We start from the raw sequence: 13,672 nt of genomic DNA, 5'->3' as shown, positions 1-13,672 counted from the left end.
ATATATGAAATCAGCATGATATTGCAGAATTATGAGTATGTAATTCAATTCCTAATGTTTCCTTTTTAATTCTTTGCCCACCTCCTCCTCTCTCTACCCCTTCTTTCTCTTTTTCACTATCCTCTCTCCTTTTCTGTGTTCTTACTCTTTATATACTGTAAGACATCTTAGAAAATATTCATGTTGTAAATAAAATATAAGACCAGAGCATTGAAGGACCCACACAATGTATATTTACGTTTGAAGACATTTTTGTAGACTTAAAGACGGGAAAGGGGCATTTAGGATTGAATATGGTGTCTGGATTTTGTAGGGAATTTTTTTTTGTTTATTTCTTTGTCCAGTATGTTTAGATATTTATTTGACACATTTTTATTTAGAAAATATAATTAAAAAAAGAGAGAAATTACATCCGAGTGTATCTTATATAAAGAATGGCGCTTCAGAGACATAAAAAATAGATTATAATGTCTGTTATTGAATTATTATCGAAGATTGAGGTGCTAAGTCTTGTTATGGTTTTGGATAGCATCCATTCGTCCAGAATATTAACTTAATTAGGAACTATGTTGTAAGCAGTAGTTATTAATAATTCGTCAAGGTGGTAATTGATATGAAATTACCAGCATTCGAAAGCAGGTGAAGACAATAACCTCAGCGAATAAAGTATTTGGTGCTTTGTGGACAATGCTTCCAGATTTTTCTTTAATATAACTTTATGATCCAGGTGTTTAAAAATATTTCCTTGTGTTTTTGGAAGACCTTTATTGTTTTAATATGAAAGACCCAGTCATCATTATTTAAGTTTTATCAGATCACATTTCATATAAATGTAAGCAATATTAGTGCAATTTACTTAAAATTGGAAGTAAAATAATTGAATTTTTGGTATGTAAGAATTAATTTAAAGTGAGCTAGAAGATCATTGTAGATTTTAAGAATATTAGAACCTGAAGCAGACTGTAGTATAGTATAGTATGCAAATTAAGATAAAGTTTCTGCTGTCTTTTAAAGGATCTTGTAATATAGTTACCAAATGAATATGTTACCATGTAATATTTAGTATGAATTTTCTGCAGTAAAAGCAAAATAACTTGATTGTAAAAATCAATAGCCTGAGACTGTTTACTGTACTCTTTAGAAAGGAAAATGTAGTATTTGTCTGACATTCCATTAGCATTGCTTATTGTAGAATACTACCACAGTAAAGTGAAATTTACAAACTTGTTCATGTGACTTTAAGATTTTAAAAAAGATTTTAAATGATATATAGACACAAATATAAGAATGCATAAAACCTGTAAGTGGTTTTAGGAAAGACATTTTTTTTTTTCCATATATTTTTTGTAATAGCTCCCATGTACTGATTATGTAATTTAATGTCCTCATTTGCAATCCTTTGTATTTCAAGCTCATTCTGATACAACAGAATGTACTCTTAGCATCAAAACAGAGCTCTTCAGGAGGGAGCTTTGCAACTTTTAATTGACTGCAAGTGAGAAATGATCACGACCTAAGGTGGCAGTAATTTTACATTATTTAATACTGGTGAAGGGCAAATTCGTTAGAAAACCCATCATTGCTTTATTAATTATTTTTTGCATATGATAATCTTATCATTAAACTGTTCAGGTGAAATGGAGTTGCATCTTTTTTTTTTCTTTTTCAATACATGTTATGTTACACTATTGACAAGTACAAAGGACTATCCAGATCTTCTGTATTATATGTAAAAAGTAGTTATAATAATAACCATACGTGAAAATATTTTATTTGTATCATTTTTATGTTTTGCACTCATAAAGATAGTTGTGGTAATCTTTTGAGTTGTTATTTACCCCTACCCCTTTCCTTCAAAAAGTGAAAAAAAAGAAAAACATTATCCCTGTCATCATTTATTATCAATATTGACCACAGCTACTACTCAACATTTCATTAGTACTGAAAAAAGAAAAAAAAAAAAAGAAAAGAAAGCTAATTGGAAGCAGAGTCTGCTGTGCCCTCAACATTTTGCAAGAGTTCGACTGTTGTTCCAGGCTCTGGTGCCGGTGTGGTCTCTTTACTGGGAACCGTGGAACCTGGGGCTGACTCGGGTGCCACTGGGGTCAGTGATGCCCAGTACTTGTTGCCTGGAAGGATGATCATATTTAGTCATTAAAGTGAGTTACTACTCACTTAGAAATCTGTTACTCGATTTTTAAACATGCAAAACAATAAATATTCTAATTTTTGTTTAATATGTTGACTTTGTTGTTAAATTAGGTTTAAAGAAAAAGGAGAAAGATAATGTTTATCTTAATGATTCCAAGAAATAGGATACATACAAAGTATGATAAATTAGAATGGATTTCAATTTGTCAACCAGAGTATACCCTTATTATAAGGAGGGAAAGCAACTTGGTGTTAACATGGCTGATCTGAAACCCACAGCATATATTGAGAGATTTACTAGTCTGAAATAGTTAATAGATTATCTGAGATTCTGATTTTTTTTTTTTTTTACATTTATCAGGTGGACAAATTCTAATGTATTATATTTTTCTGTAATAAATTTTGATACCTAAATTACTTTTACCATGATCCACAAAATGTTCCAAAGGTATCTTCTATTTATGAGAATACATGCAATAAAAAATTTACTTCAATGATAAAAGCTAAATCTTTAACATTTATCCTGTACATCTTACCCACAGATACATAATGTGCTATACTACTGCATACAGTGTAAACTTGAGATTAACAGAATAAAGATGTCAATAAAATAATTTAGACTGCAATTTCTTTGAAGTATAATATCATTAAAACTCACCTTTTCTGTGATATTTTATCCTATCACCACCATGTTCCTGGTAGTCAGCTCTTGTCAGACCCATTGTAACTAACTCGTCAGCACTGTCTCTTGCCCCATACCAAGGATCCAACACTGGGTTCTATTTCAGGAAGACAATATAATCAATACTGTGTAGATTTTTTTAGAAAGTCAAAAGTATAAGTAATCTTTATTTCTCCCCTGACCCACTGATGCCCATGATAAGCAATTTCTGCTAGAGTTTTTTGTAATCAATTATTCTTACACAGATATGGCACAAGCACTTTGTCATCAAAGAGTTAGTGATTAAGTCTACCTGACCTCGCATTACTTGCCCTTTTTCTTATTTATATAATTATAAAAATTACTAATGTTAAAGTTGTTTTTGCTATTATTATATATATAATAGTTTATAAAAATACAAGCTTTATTTCCTGAGAATACAAAGAAATGGGTAAAAAGGTGAGGTTTGATATGCCTAGTAAATGACTCTTTGTTGACTAAGTCCACTGAGAGTCACCTATGTGTAAAAAAAAAATAAACAAATGAATAAATATGTATATGAGAGAGAGAGAGAGAGAGAGAGAGAGAGAGAGAGAGAGAGAGAGAGAGAGAGAGAGAGAGAGAGAGAGAGAGAGAGTGTGTGTGTGTGTGTGTGTGTGTGTGTGTGTGTGTGTGTGTGTGTGTGTGTGTGTGTGTGTGTGTGTGTGTGTGTGTGTGTGTGTGTGTGTGTGTGTTTATACATATACACTCTTGGCACCAATCCATCAACATGCCACTAGTTCAAGTAGAGTCAGAAATAATTGTCACAATTAATACACTGTTGTTTAAGGTTGCATGTAAATACATATTAAAAGTAAATATGAAGACACTAAATAAAGAACATTCTGCATTTCCTCTGATATTCCCATACATTTATTATAGAATGCACATGAAAGATCTTGCAAACCTTGGCTAGGCAGACGCTGAACTGTGACTCAAATGGTCTCATGGCCAGAAGTTCCCGTTCTATTCTTGGCTTCAGTCCTGGAAGTGATGCTGGACCACCAGTCAGGAATACATTCTTGACAAGCTTGTCCTGAGTTTCTGCATCAAAGAGGCCAAGGACATACTGAATAGTTGCTGTAATGCCCCCTTGCTCTAGTCCATACATATACGGCTGGAAAAGAAGCTCACCAATCCTGATCTGGAAAGAAAAACTAAGATTAATAAAAGCCAGAAAAGAACATGTGATTTTCTACCAATCTATTTAATTACATCTCCATACTATCCTGCACAGACCTTCGTACTGTACCTGTTCAGTCGACAGAAGAAGCTGATAGTTTTCTGCAACCGAGGTGGGCTTGTTATTTGTTGTTTCCCCAAGGAATTCTGGACTGTGCTGACGGAGAGCTGACTCTAGCTCCTGCAGTTTCTCGTTCTCTTCTTCACTGTCTGATCCTCCACCCTCCTATGTTGTGTTTTGAAGATTTTTTTACTTCTTTTGCCTTGTTTCTTACACAACATTTACAAAATTATATTAATCTTAATATGAGCTTTTTTTTTTTTTAAATATTCCCCAAAGATTTAGGATATTAACATGAAAGGCTTGTATAGCAAGCTTTTCTGTCATAATAAAGAGGGTAATCCAGTGCATAAAAACTTAAATCTTTGGTATCTAATCCACATCACTATGCATTTTACTGTACTGAACTTGTATATATTCGTTATTGTAAATGCAGTGGCAGGTCAAAATATTTCAATGCCATCTGTTACTACAAGAATTACAAAACTAAAAAACAAAGTAATTCAATATTGGAATAATGAATTCAAACAAGCTAACAGTGAAATCTACTTTTCATAGACAAATGATCACCTCTTTCAGCATAACATAATGACAGCTAATCACTTATCAACTTCTTAGCTGCATGCCAATAAAATTCATTTCTGCCAATGAAATGCACAAACCTTGTTAATAGCCTTGTACACATCCCAGTCTTCATCACGCATACCAAAATTATCGTCTTTCTTCTCCCTCCTTGCGAGCTGTGATATGATTCTCATTCTTTCTTGGGAAGCTGCTGTTCGACGTTTAGCCATCTCCTGCCTGAAGCAACAGCTTTATTTGAATCTGGGAGTTTTTCTGATGACATTTTACAAATACAAATAACAATTTGCTTAACTAATAGCCTATGAATGACTTGGGGTTCACATCATGTCTGACTTGGTTAGGGCTCTGAGCAAAGGGTCCTTACCTTACTTATTGAAATGGACTCTAATTTACATAATTAGGCTACTACAGGTACGATTTAAAAACTAAAATGCATATAGTGCATTTCTGAATAAACAAAAACATGAAAATCGTGTCTTGCATGCAAGTGAAAAAGAAAAAAAATCAATGTGGCGAGTACTGTGCATCAGCTGTTTCTGAAAAAGGCCCTGGCGGCAAGCTCAGTCAGCTGCGCATATTACCTGGAGTGGAGGCCAAGTGAAGCCCATATTCTCCTAATGGCCATGAGTTAAATATGCTGACTTATAAAATATTTTTTTTTTTTTTTTTTAATTCTGCATAATTGTGGAAGTGAATGCTCTAATCTACAGAAGTCACTTATACATAGTCAACATGAATGGCATAACTGACTGAAGTTCAAGTCATGAAATATAACATGCAAAAAGATGTCTGGTGTACAACCAAATAAATTCTGGAATGAAAATTAAAAGCTCCAGTTAGTTGTTGTTTTTTCTATTCAATGAACTACATTCATTTAAGCGATAAAATCTTAATGGTCTCTGAAATTCATTCACAGATTTATCTCTAACTGTAGTTAGTCTCTCCATTCTGAGTCCCCCCCTCCCCCTCAGAGGGTTTTGAAGGCCCCATTTCCCTGAAGAAAGAGGCATAATTTGTTAACCCAATCTTTAACCCAGTGCCACCACATGGCATTATGTACATACTATGCCCACCGTGAGTTTACTTTATTAATTGTTTTTACACATTGATGGCTACATTTGTACAATGAGCCAATTACAACTACTGCCTGTCTCACCCATTTACCCTTTACCCTTTACACACACACACGCAGACATACAAGTACATATGCCCAGTATTAAGATTCTTTGCCTCTTGTTTTCAGTGCTATTAACCCTTTTTCTACAAATGCATTTTTGCTTTTTTATCATTTCCCTACGTCTATATCTGCCTTTGTCATGCTGTATCAAGATGATAAGTGTCTCACAACAAAGCATCTCCACACCCAACACTTGACACAAGATTTTCCTATCATCTGCTCCTTGGCCAATCTTTTTTCTATGATGAGCCCTTCCTGCCTCCGACCCCTGGCCACATAGTTCCATGGCAAGACATCCACATCACTCGGATCCAACAGATTAATATACAGATAATTCAACCTCTGGTTTCTGTTAGATTAATTATCATAATTTTAGATGATGCTGTGAATATTCTTCAGGAAACAAACAAATAAACAAACAAAAAGATAATGAAATAAAATTTACAGCATCGTCAGTCTCCTTAAATCAGACTGAATAGAAAACTACAGAAAACTACAGTTCTAACAATATGTAAAAGTACTACAACTCACACCTTTTATGTCTTCTTGCTGCTCTCCGAGCCTGAATTTCACGCCACTGCTGTTTAACCTCCTCAACCCATTGTTCCAAATCAGCTCTCTTCTTTGGGCTTATTTCCTCGCATACTCTCTTAGGTTTCGGCTCCTGGCAAAATATGCAACATGAAAGGAAGAAAACTAATATCTGTAATTCATACCACATTGCCATTTGTGTATTACTTAATTCAAAGTTGTAAGCTTAGCCATTCTAATATTTAATTATGCAGTATAAAAACATTGCATCATAACACTATTGAACAAGACAGAAACAAAATAAAATAATGAATTTCTATCCATGCAAACACTGTCTCACTTCTACTCACCTCTTCTTCAACGGCAGCAGCGTTACTAGCCTGCAACATTTTCTGCCGGGTCTTATCTATCTTTTGCTGCAGGACAGAGATCTTCTTGGTAAGTTCCTCGGGGGAGGACACTTCAGCCTCCTCAAGTGCATGCTGGTATTCAGGCTCATCAGGTGTGAACTCCTCCATAGCTTCTTCAAGCTCCACCAGACGCGTAAGTTCTGCCTCGTCTTCTATCAACTGATGGGGGAAGCTACATATTTAGACATGTAAAAGGAAGATGGCAGAAAAAAGTAAAATGAGAGGAAAGAGTAGAGAAAAAGAATGAAAGTATGTGTGAGAGAGAGAAAGAGAGAGAGCGAGAGAGAGAGAGAGAGAGAGAGGGAGAGAGGGAGAGAGGGAGAAAGGGAGAGAGGGAGAGAGGGAGAGAGAGAGAGAGGGAGAGAGGGAGAGAGGGAGAGAGGGAGAGAAGGAGAGAAGGAGAGAAGGAGAGAAGGAGAGACGGAGAGAAGGAGAGTGGGAGAGAGGGAGAGAGGGAGAGAGGGAGAGAGGGAGAGAGGGAGAGAAGGAGAGAGGCAGGGAGGGAGGGAGGGAGGGAGAGAGGGAGGGAGAGAGGGAGGGAGAGAGGGAGGGAGGGGGAGAGAGGGGGAGAGAGAGAGAGAGAGAGAGAGAGAGAGAGAGAGAGAGAGAGAGAGAGAGAGAGAGAGAGAGAGAGAGAGAGAGAGAGAGAGAGAGAGAGGGAGAGAGAGGGAGAGAGAGAGAGAGAGAGAGAGAGAGAGAGAGAGAGAGAGAGAGAGTGAGAGAGAGTGAGAGAGAGAGTGAGTGAGAGTGAGAGAGTGAAACTTATTTCAAATTATTCATCATTCCTTTCAACAATAAATGTATTATAAATCAATTTCCAATTTACCTTCTCTTCTCTCTTCTTTGCATTCAGTTCCACCAGTCTTCTGGCTGCTTCTTTCCGTCGTTCCCTCTGCTGCTCCACTGATACCGTGCTGATTGGTGCTGCTACGTATGGAAGTTGGATTCTTCTCACAAACTTTTCAAAGTAATTAACGTCAGACCACTTTGCAATTTCAGGCATGTAGTCATCTGCAATGTACATGTGAGTGTGGAGAATCTCCTGAAAGAAAAGAAAAAGATATTTGGATTTGTGATAGGGAAAGACAAGAATTAAAGATGATTTTTTTAAAATATAACTTTATGCAAGAAGGTCAAAGTTTGCATAAGCAATAAGTGATGAGAAGTTATATAAAATGCAAAAGGAGTAATACAAACTCCACTACAGACATTCCCACATGAAAATAAACAAACAAACAAAGAAATGAACTTGGGAGGAAACACAAACTTAGCAAAACATTCATTATCTTTTTACCTCAGCCCTGGACAGAGTAACGGCATTCAGGTGTTGTGGGAATCTAAGCTGTAGCCAACGCCACAGAAATTTGGTGAGGTGAAGCCCCCCCATTCGTATCCTTCTGGTGTTCATGGCATCAGCAAAGCCATCCAAAACTGGGGTTACATGTGTTGTGTAATTGCCAATGTTGACAAGCAACCCGTCTGGCCTGTTTAGGTTGTTCCTGTGGTAACTTAGCAGTCCATCGACACAGTATGATATGCTTGGCACGCCATAGCACTCAAATAGCAACTCTGACATCACTGTAAGAATCAAATAGAAATGCAGCTGAATGAAAATGATTAAAAAAGGAAAGCAAGTAAACACTAAACTAACAGTATGCAGTGTACAGATCTCCTTTAAAATGAAGAATAAGCAGTCTAAACATAAGTGAGCAAATAACTGAGTGTGAATATGAGACAATGTGGGCCAATTTGTATTTTACTTTCTTATGAAATAAGGGGCTTTTTTCAGCAACATGCTTGATACAGTGGGATAGCAAGAAGGTGAACAAGGGTGGATCACTCGTCATGAGGTCATTTTTCAAAAGTGACCCCTTTTCAAAAAGTTTTTATATATGAAGAAAAGTTGTCTGTAGATGTGGATTATAATAAAATGTGTATGAATGAAGCCTATGTTTTTTTGACACTGCATCACCTTTACATTTAAATAACAAATAATCAACTATATGTTTTGAGCTTTATGAGTTAACTATACTGTGTTCTGATCTGAAATACAATATAATAATTATCAATGTCTTTCCTTAAAACTGCAGCTTGTCTGTATTCTAACTGTAAATATATTTAAAAAATATTTGGTATGTCTTGCATGCTTGCTCCTCCTTAACTCTCCCTCATTCTATGTCCTGCCTAGATATTCATTGCTATCATAAAAACTATTAAAGTAGCATTAAATATAAAATCATCTGAAATCAAATCAGATAAATGTCAGAATGCCTCCAACAACTGTAAGACATTTCTTCATCAGCAATACTTACACTGTCTTGAGTAATTAGGATTACAAAATGCTTCAGTCAAGACAATTGGGTGATCCACTTGTGGTGTGTCGATGCCCAAGTGTGCGAACGTGTAGTCAAACATTGTCTCTTGTGCCTCATAATGAGTGACAATATTCTCATCGTGGGGCGACTTCAGTTGGAACCGCACAGCTTCAATGTTACTTATGTCATTTGCCACCAACACCTCAATCTCCTAAATAAAAGTAATTAAATGAGTAAGTGAATAAGTGAAAAAGGGCAGTAAGAATAATACTGAGAAGAAAATAACTGAATTGCAAATTAAGGGCATCCTTTACAACAATGAAATAACAAGCATCACTTTTCTGTATATATTTGTACAAGAATTATCACTTATGATTAGTATTTCTTGAGTACCAGATAAAATACACTTCTTCATTCTTCTTACAACACCTAAATGGGTAAAAACTTACCGCTGCCAGTTTTTTCCCTCTATCTTTCCTGTGTTTTGCATAGCAATTACGGAAGACTATTCTTGGCTCTTGGTCTGTCGCCCATCCAACACGACAGTTGTATGATCCTAAAAACATAAGAAGGGTCAATTGATTTCAACACACTAATAAACAGAGGCAAATAATGATGCAAATGTAATGGTTAAACATTTTTGTGAAGATAAACTACTACCAATTATTACATCTTTACTTTTATTTATATCTACCATTGTCAATGATCAGTGGAACTCCCTTATAAGTTGATCCATATTCATGGACGGGGTCTTGAACAGATCTCGCATCCTTGAGTTCAAAGATGTTCTCAGTCTTCTCTGTTAATAAAAGTAATATAATTAGTGAATAAAGCATGAAAACTGAGTTTCTTTACAGAACTGGAAGATACATTAAAAAAATTAATATTGATATACAAAGAAGAAGAAGAAGAAGAAGAAGAAGAAGAAGAAGAAGAAGAAGAAGAAGAAGAAGAAGAAGAAGAAGAAGAAGAAGAAGAAGAAGAAGAAGAAGAAGAAGAAAGAAAGAAAAATCAGAAATGACATGTATTTAATTTTATATTCAATAATATTTACTTTTCTAAGTCCCATATACTATTCAAATAAAGACATATAGAGAAATATACTATACTAAGACCTACAAAATAAAAGAATAATTGCTTCTTGGTGAGATACTTTCTACTACATATACTGTAAATGTATCTGGTATTGATAAAGCATAGGCTAAAATGTTGTTGTACTCTGTGAATTACGAAGAACTTTTTTCCTCGCAATAGTTTTTGTGACGAAATTGGTACTGATGGATGCATTACATACTAAAATGATTATCCAATCAAAAAAATTTAGTTTGATATCTTACAATTAGGGAAGAAACTACTGTAAAAATAATATTTACATTAGCCAATTATCTCATACAAATGACCACACATCTACTTGTCTCAAACAAACTGAAGATTACCCCATGTACTGACTATAGTTTTTTTTTTTTTTTTTTTTTTTTTTTTTTTTTTTTTTTTTTTTTTTTTTTTTTTTTTTTTATCCAATCACTAAAATTTAATGTTTAGCTATACACATCTTCAAGAATTCATGCCAATATTTTTTTGCAACAAACTGCTAAACTAATCAATTGTGGAAATCTTCATGGCTTACTGAAGAAAACCGATACCTGTGAAGTGATCTTGCCAAGAGTAATACAGGGCTGATGATGCTCAATGATAGGATTTACTCCCCCTTGCTTGAGTGTCTCATTTAACAAAAAGGAAGTCTACTAATAAATCAGATTTTGGGGATGAAATCATAGTCTTTCTTCTCAGCCAGTTCTCATTACTTTCATTAACCATTATCATCAATTTCTCATCTCATTACTTTCATTAATCATTATCATCAATTTCTCATCATGAAAAATACAACCCTTTGTGTATGGTATAGGTCTATATAATCTGTTTAGGTTTATTACCTGTTCTTACTAAAATTGGCATCTGATTCTGAGTGAGATTTTGTGAAATTAAATACACAGGTAGATTTATGCTAGTTTAACTGAAAATGTAGAATTCCCAGTTGATTAAAACTTGTTATACCTTTCAAAACATACTGGACTACACAAATGAAGAAAATGATTTGCATATTTTCCATGTGCACTGTCCACAAACTTAGAGAAAAATATGATAATAACTACAAAGAACACAAAATATACATATAACAGCCTGCACTAATTAAAGATAAGGCATCAGTAAACAATCATAGTTGTATTAGGTCTATTTAGGCCTTTCAAAATCTAGATTATTTAACTCTCTTATCTTCAACCAAAAAACTTGATGTTTCTGAAAAAAATGGACAAATAACTTTAAATCTTTAAGAGAAATTTCTTGAAAATAACATTTTCTTTCAGAAATAATAATTACCAGCATTTAGGCAATAGATCGAGAGAGAGAGAGAGAGAGAGAGAGAGAGAGAGAGAGAGAGAGAGAGAGAGAGAGAGAGAGAGAGAGAGAGAGAGAGAGAGAGAGAGAGAGAGAGAGACAGAGAGAGTGTATGTGTGAATTAAATATCTAAGTGCAAACATTTGGAGTAGCAGTTATAATAACCAAGGTCTGTGATCTGAAGTAAAACAGTAATATAAGAACTCAGCAATATCTCTACTAAATATTTCCTAGTTGGGTAATTTTTTCCTTTCACACAGCCATCAACCTTGTAATCTTTATTCTTTGTTTTAATTAATAAGCATGAATCTCTTGTTTTTTCAACTGCAAATGATATGAGTGGAGATACTGGTAACTGTCTACAAAGTGACTGCAACCGTCTGAGACTAAGTCCCTATTACTCCAGCCATTCCTGGAGATCCACAAACATAGCCTCATGAACCAAAATCCTTCCTAATCCTGGAGCTTCACCCCTACCCCAAGTTCTTTGCCTGTGCAGGTTATTCTATGTATCTGTGAATTAGTTTTCCCCATTCTTTATGACAGTGGCATTAGATTCTCCTGTTAATATATACTATAGCATTATGTTTTGAACAACTTTCTTATTATCAACAGATGAAAAGTGTCTAATTTTGTCACTCTGTCCACTACAGGCAGAGTCTGAATCTGAATCTATACCCAAAGTGCATTGGGTTCATTTTGGCTTCGTGTGCTTTAGATCTATTTCACTTGCGCCTCTACCCTTCTCTCACATTCATTTACCTTATAGAGGACCCATCTAACGTGTTTGGACCTTTCATCTCTCTTTCTTTTAGGAACGTAATGGTATTCTTAGGTACCTTGCAAAGTCTCTCGCTCTACCGTAAGACACGTAAATTTCACTTTGATACTGAGCGAATGAAATGGTCATTATGAACAATAGAGAACTTTATGAACATGCAAAACTCTAACTTTGATTTCAGTTAAGCGTATTTTCATGTTTCCGACTCAAAGTGTAATCTAACAAACCTTCAACTTCCATTTTTTCCTAAAATTTGTGAGGCCTTGTGTTTGAAGCCGCCTGTTTGTTTACATCACTGTTATTCTAACAGCTGGGAAGATGGTCGTTAGATTACGATACATGGATTATTTTCACTAAAAAAGGCGTATTTTTTCTGAAATCGTTATTCTTTTTTATTATTATTTAGTTTTATGAAGATGAGAATACAACAGTTTTCATTATGAACAAGTTTATCGAGAAACGGTAAAAAAAAAAAAGAAATCCTTATCACAAAGTGAATTTAACGCCATCTATTGAACGTACTCATCACTACTAAAACTATCAAGGGGGGACTATAGCAATTGGTAAAACTAATCTTCCATGGTTCATAGTATATTCATATCTAAATTTGAATTTTATTGTTATGAAATATGTGTATTTTTTCGTGTAAGTATACATTAAAAAGGAATATCCAACGAGGACAATAACACCTATTCATTGGTTGGGACACTAACCAATGCTGCTACAAAATACTTAATTTAATTAATAAACCTACGTGTGAATCAAACAATGCATTTCACATATTGTTAAGGATATGTCCTGTTCGTAAATTCATATTCTTACTTACAATTTTCCATTGTGGAAGGAAATTCTGTTGATTTGATCTTTACTCATGAAGGATAGTGACAATAAGCATTAATGCCACTGATTGATAAATATGTAGTCTAATTATTATTATCATCAAAAATACTTTTTCGAGTAAAATAAATACTGAAAAATCATACGTCTTTGTAGTATTTCTATCGAACAAATGAATATAAACGTAATCTTGATAAACACAACGGCTTTTGTTTGACAATAGTACAGAAATATTTACTTTTTTCTACCAGTCTTGCTTTAAAAATCCACGCACCCCTAGCACAGTCTACAGTACCAAGGTCTCTATAAGTATACAGACCCTTTACACCCTCACGACAGCTTCTAATGTCGTTGGTACTCCTTAGGGATGCCGCAAGATTCTGTAATACTATAAATTCCGTACATAAAATTTAAGTCGCCCTTATTCAGTTTGTGATTATATGTTTGTCATTTGGATATGTAGCCCGTGTTTATTTTGTTTCGAGCCCCAGTAATTCGTGGAACAAAGAAAGATACACTTTGTTGTTGAGTAGAGGAGGGGGGGG

At 34.7% G+C, this 13,672-nt stretch overlaps 2 protein-coding genes across 7 annotated transcripts in view; one reads left to right on the top strand and one right to left on the bottom strand.

Moving 5' to 3' along the window:
* The window catches only part of LOC125039423 (sex determination protein fruitless-like), a 43,288-nt gene extending 41,470 nt beyond the window's left edge, over positions 1-1,818 (top strand). For all 6 annotated transcript variants that reach the window (XM_047633332.1, XM_047633331.1, XM_047633330.1 and 3 more), the window contains exon 9: positions 1-1,818. This exon is cut by the window's left edge and continues 442 nt beyond it. The gene's annotated coding sequence lies outside the window, so the exon portion shown is untranslated.
* A 61-nt stretch (positions 1,819-1,879) lies between these two features.
* LOC125039422 (actin-related protein 5-like) lies at positions 1,880-12,670 on the bottom strand. Its single transcript, XM_047633329.1, has 13 exons — positions 12,518-12,670; positions 9,807-9,911; positions 9,562-9,668; positions 9,110-9,323; positions 8,092-8,375; positions 7,624-7,839; positions 6,738-6,956; positions 6,390-6,520; positions 4,757-4,895; positions 4,104-4,259; positions 3,759-3,995; positions 2,810-2,930; positions 1,880-2,129 (listed from the first exon to the last, which is right to left on the bottom strand). The coding sequence occupies exons 1-13, from the start codon at positions 12,528-12,530 to the stop codon at positions 1,975-1,977; spliced, it is 2,097 nt and encodes a 698-aa protein (XP_047489285.1). The 5' UTR covers positions 12,531-12,670; the 3' UTR covers positions 1,880-1,974.
* Positions 12,671-13,672: the final 1,002 nt, after the last annotated feature.

The sequence above is a fragment of the Penaeus chinensis genome, chromosome 27 (genome assembly GCF_019202785.1).
Source record: "Penaeus chinensis breed Huanghai No. 1 chromosome 27, ASM1920278v2, whole genome shotgun sequence".
NCBI classification, from domain to species: domain Eukaryota; kingdom Metazoa; phylum Arthropoda; class Malacostraca; order Decapoda; family Penaeidae; genus Penaeus; species Penaeus chinensis.
The sequence above is the reverse complement of the archived record's forward strand: the minus strand, read 5'-3'. Positions and strand labels throughout refer to the sequence as shown.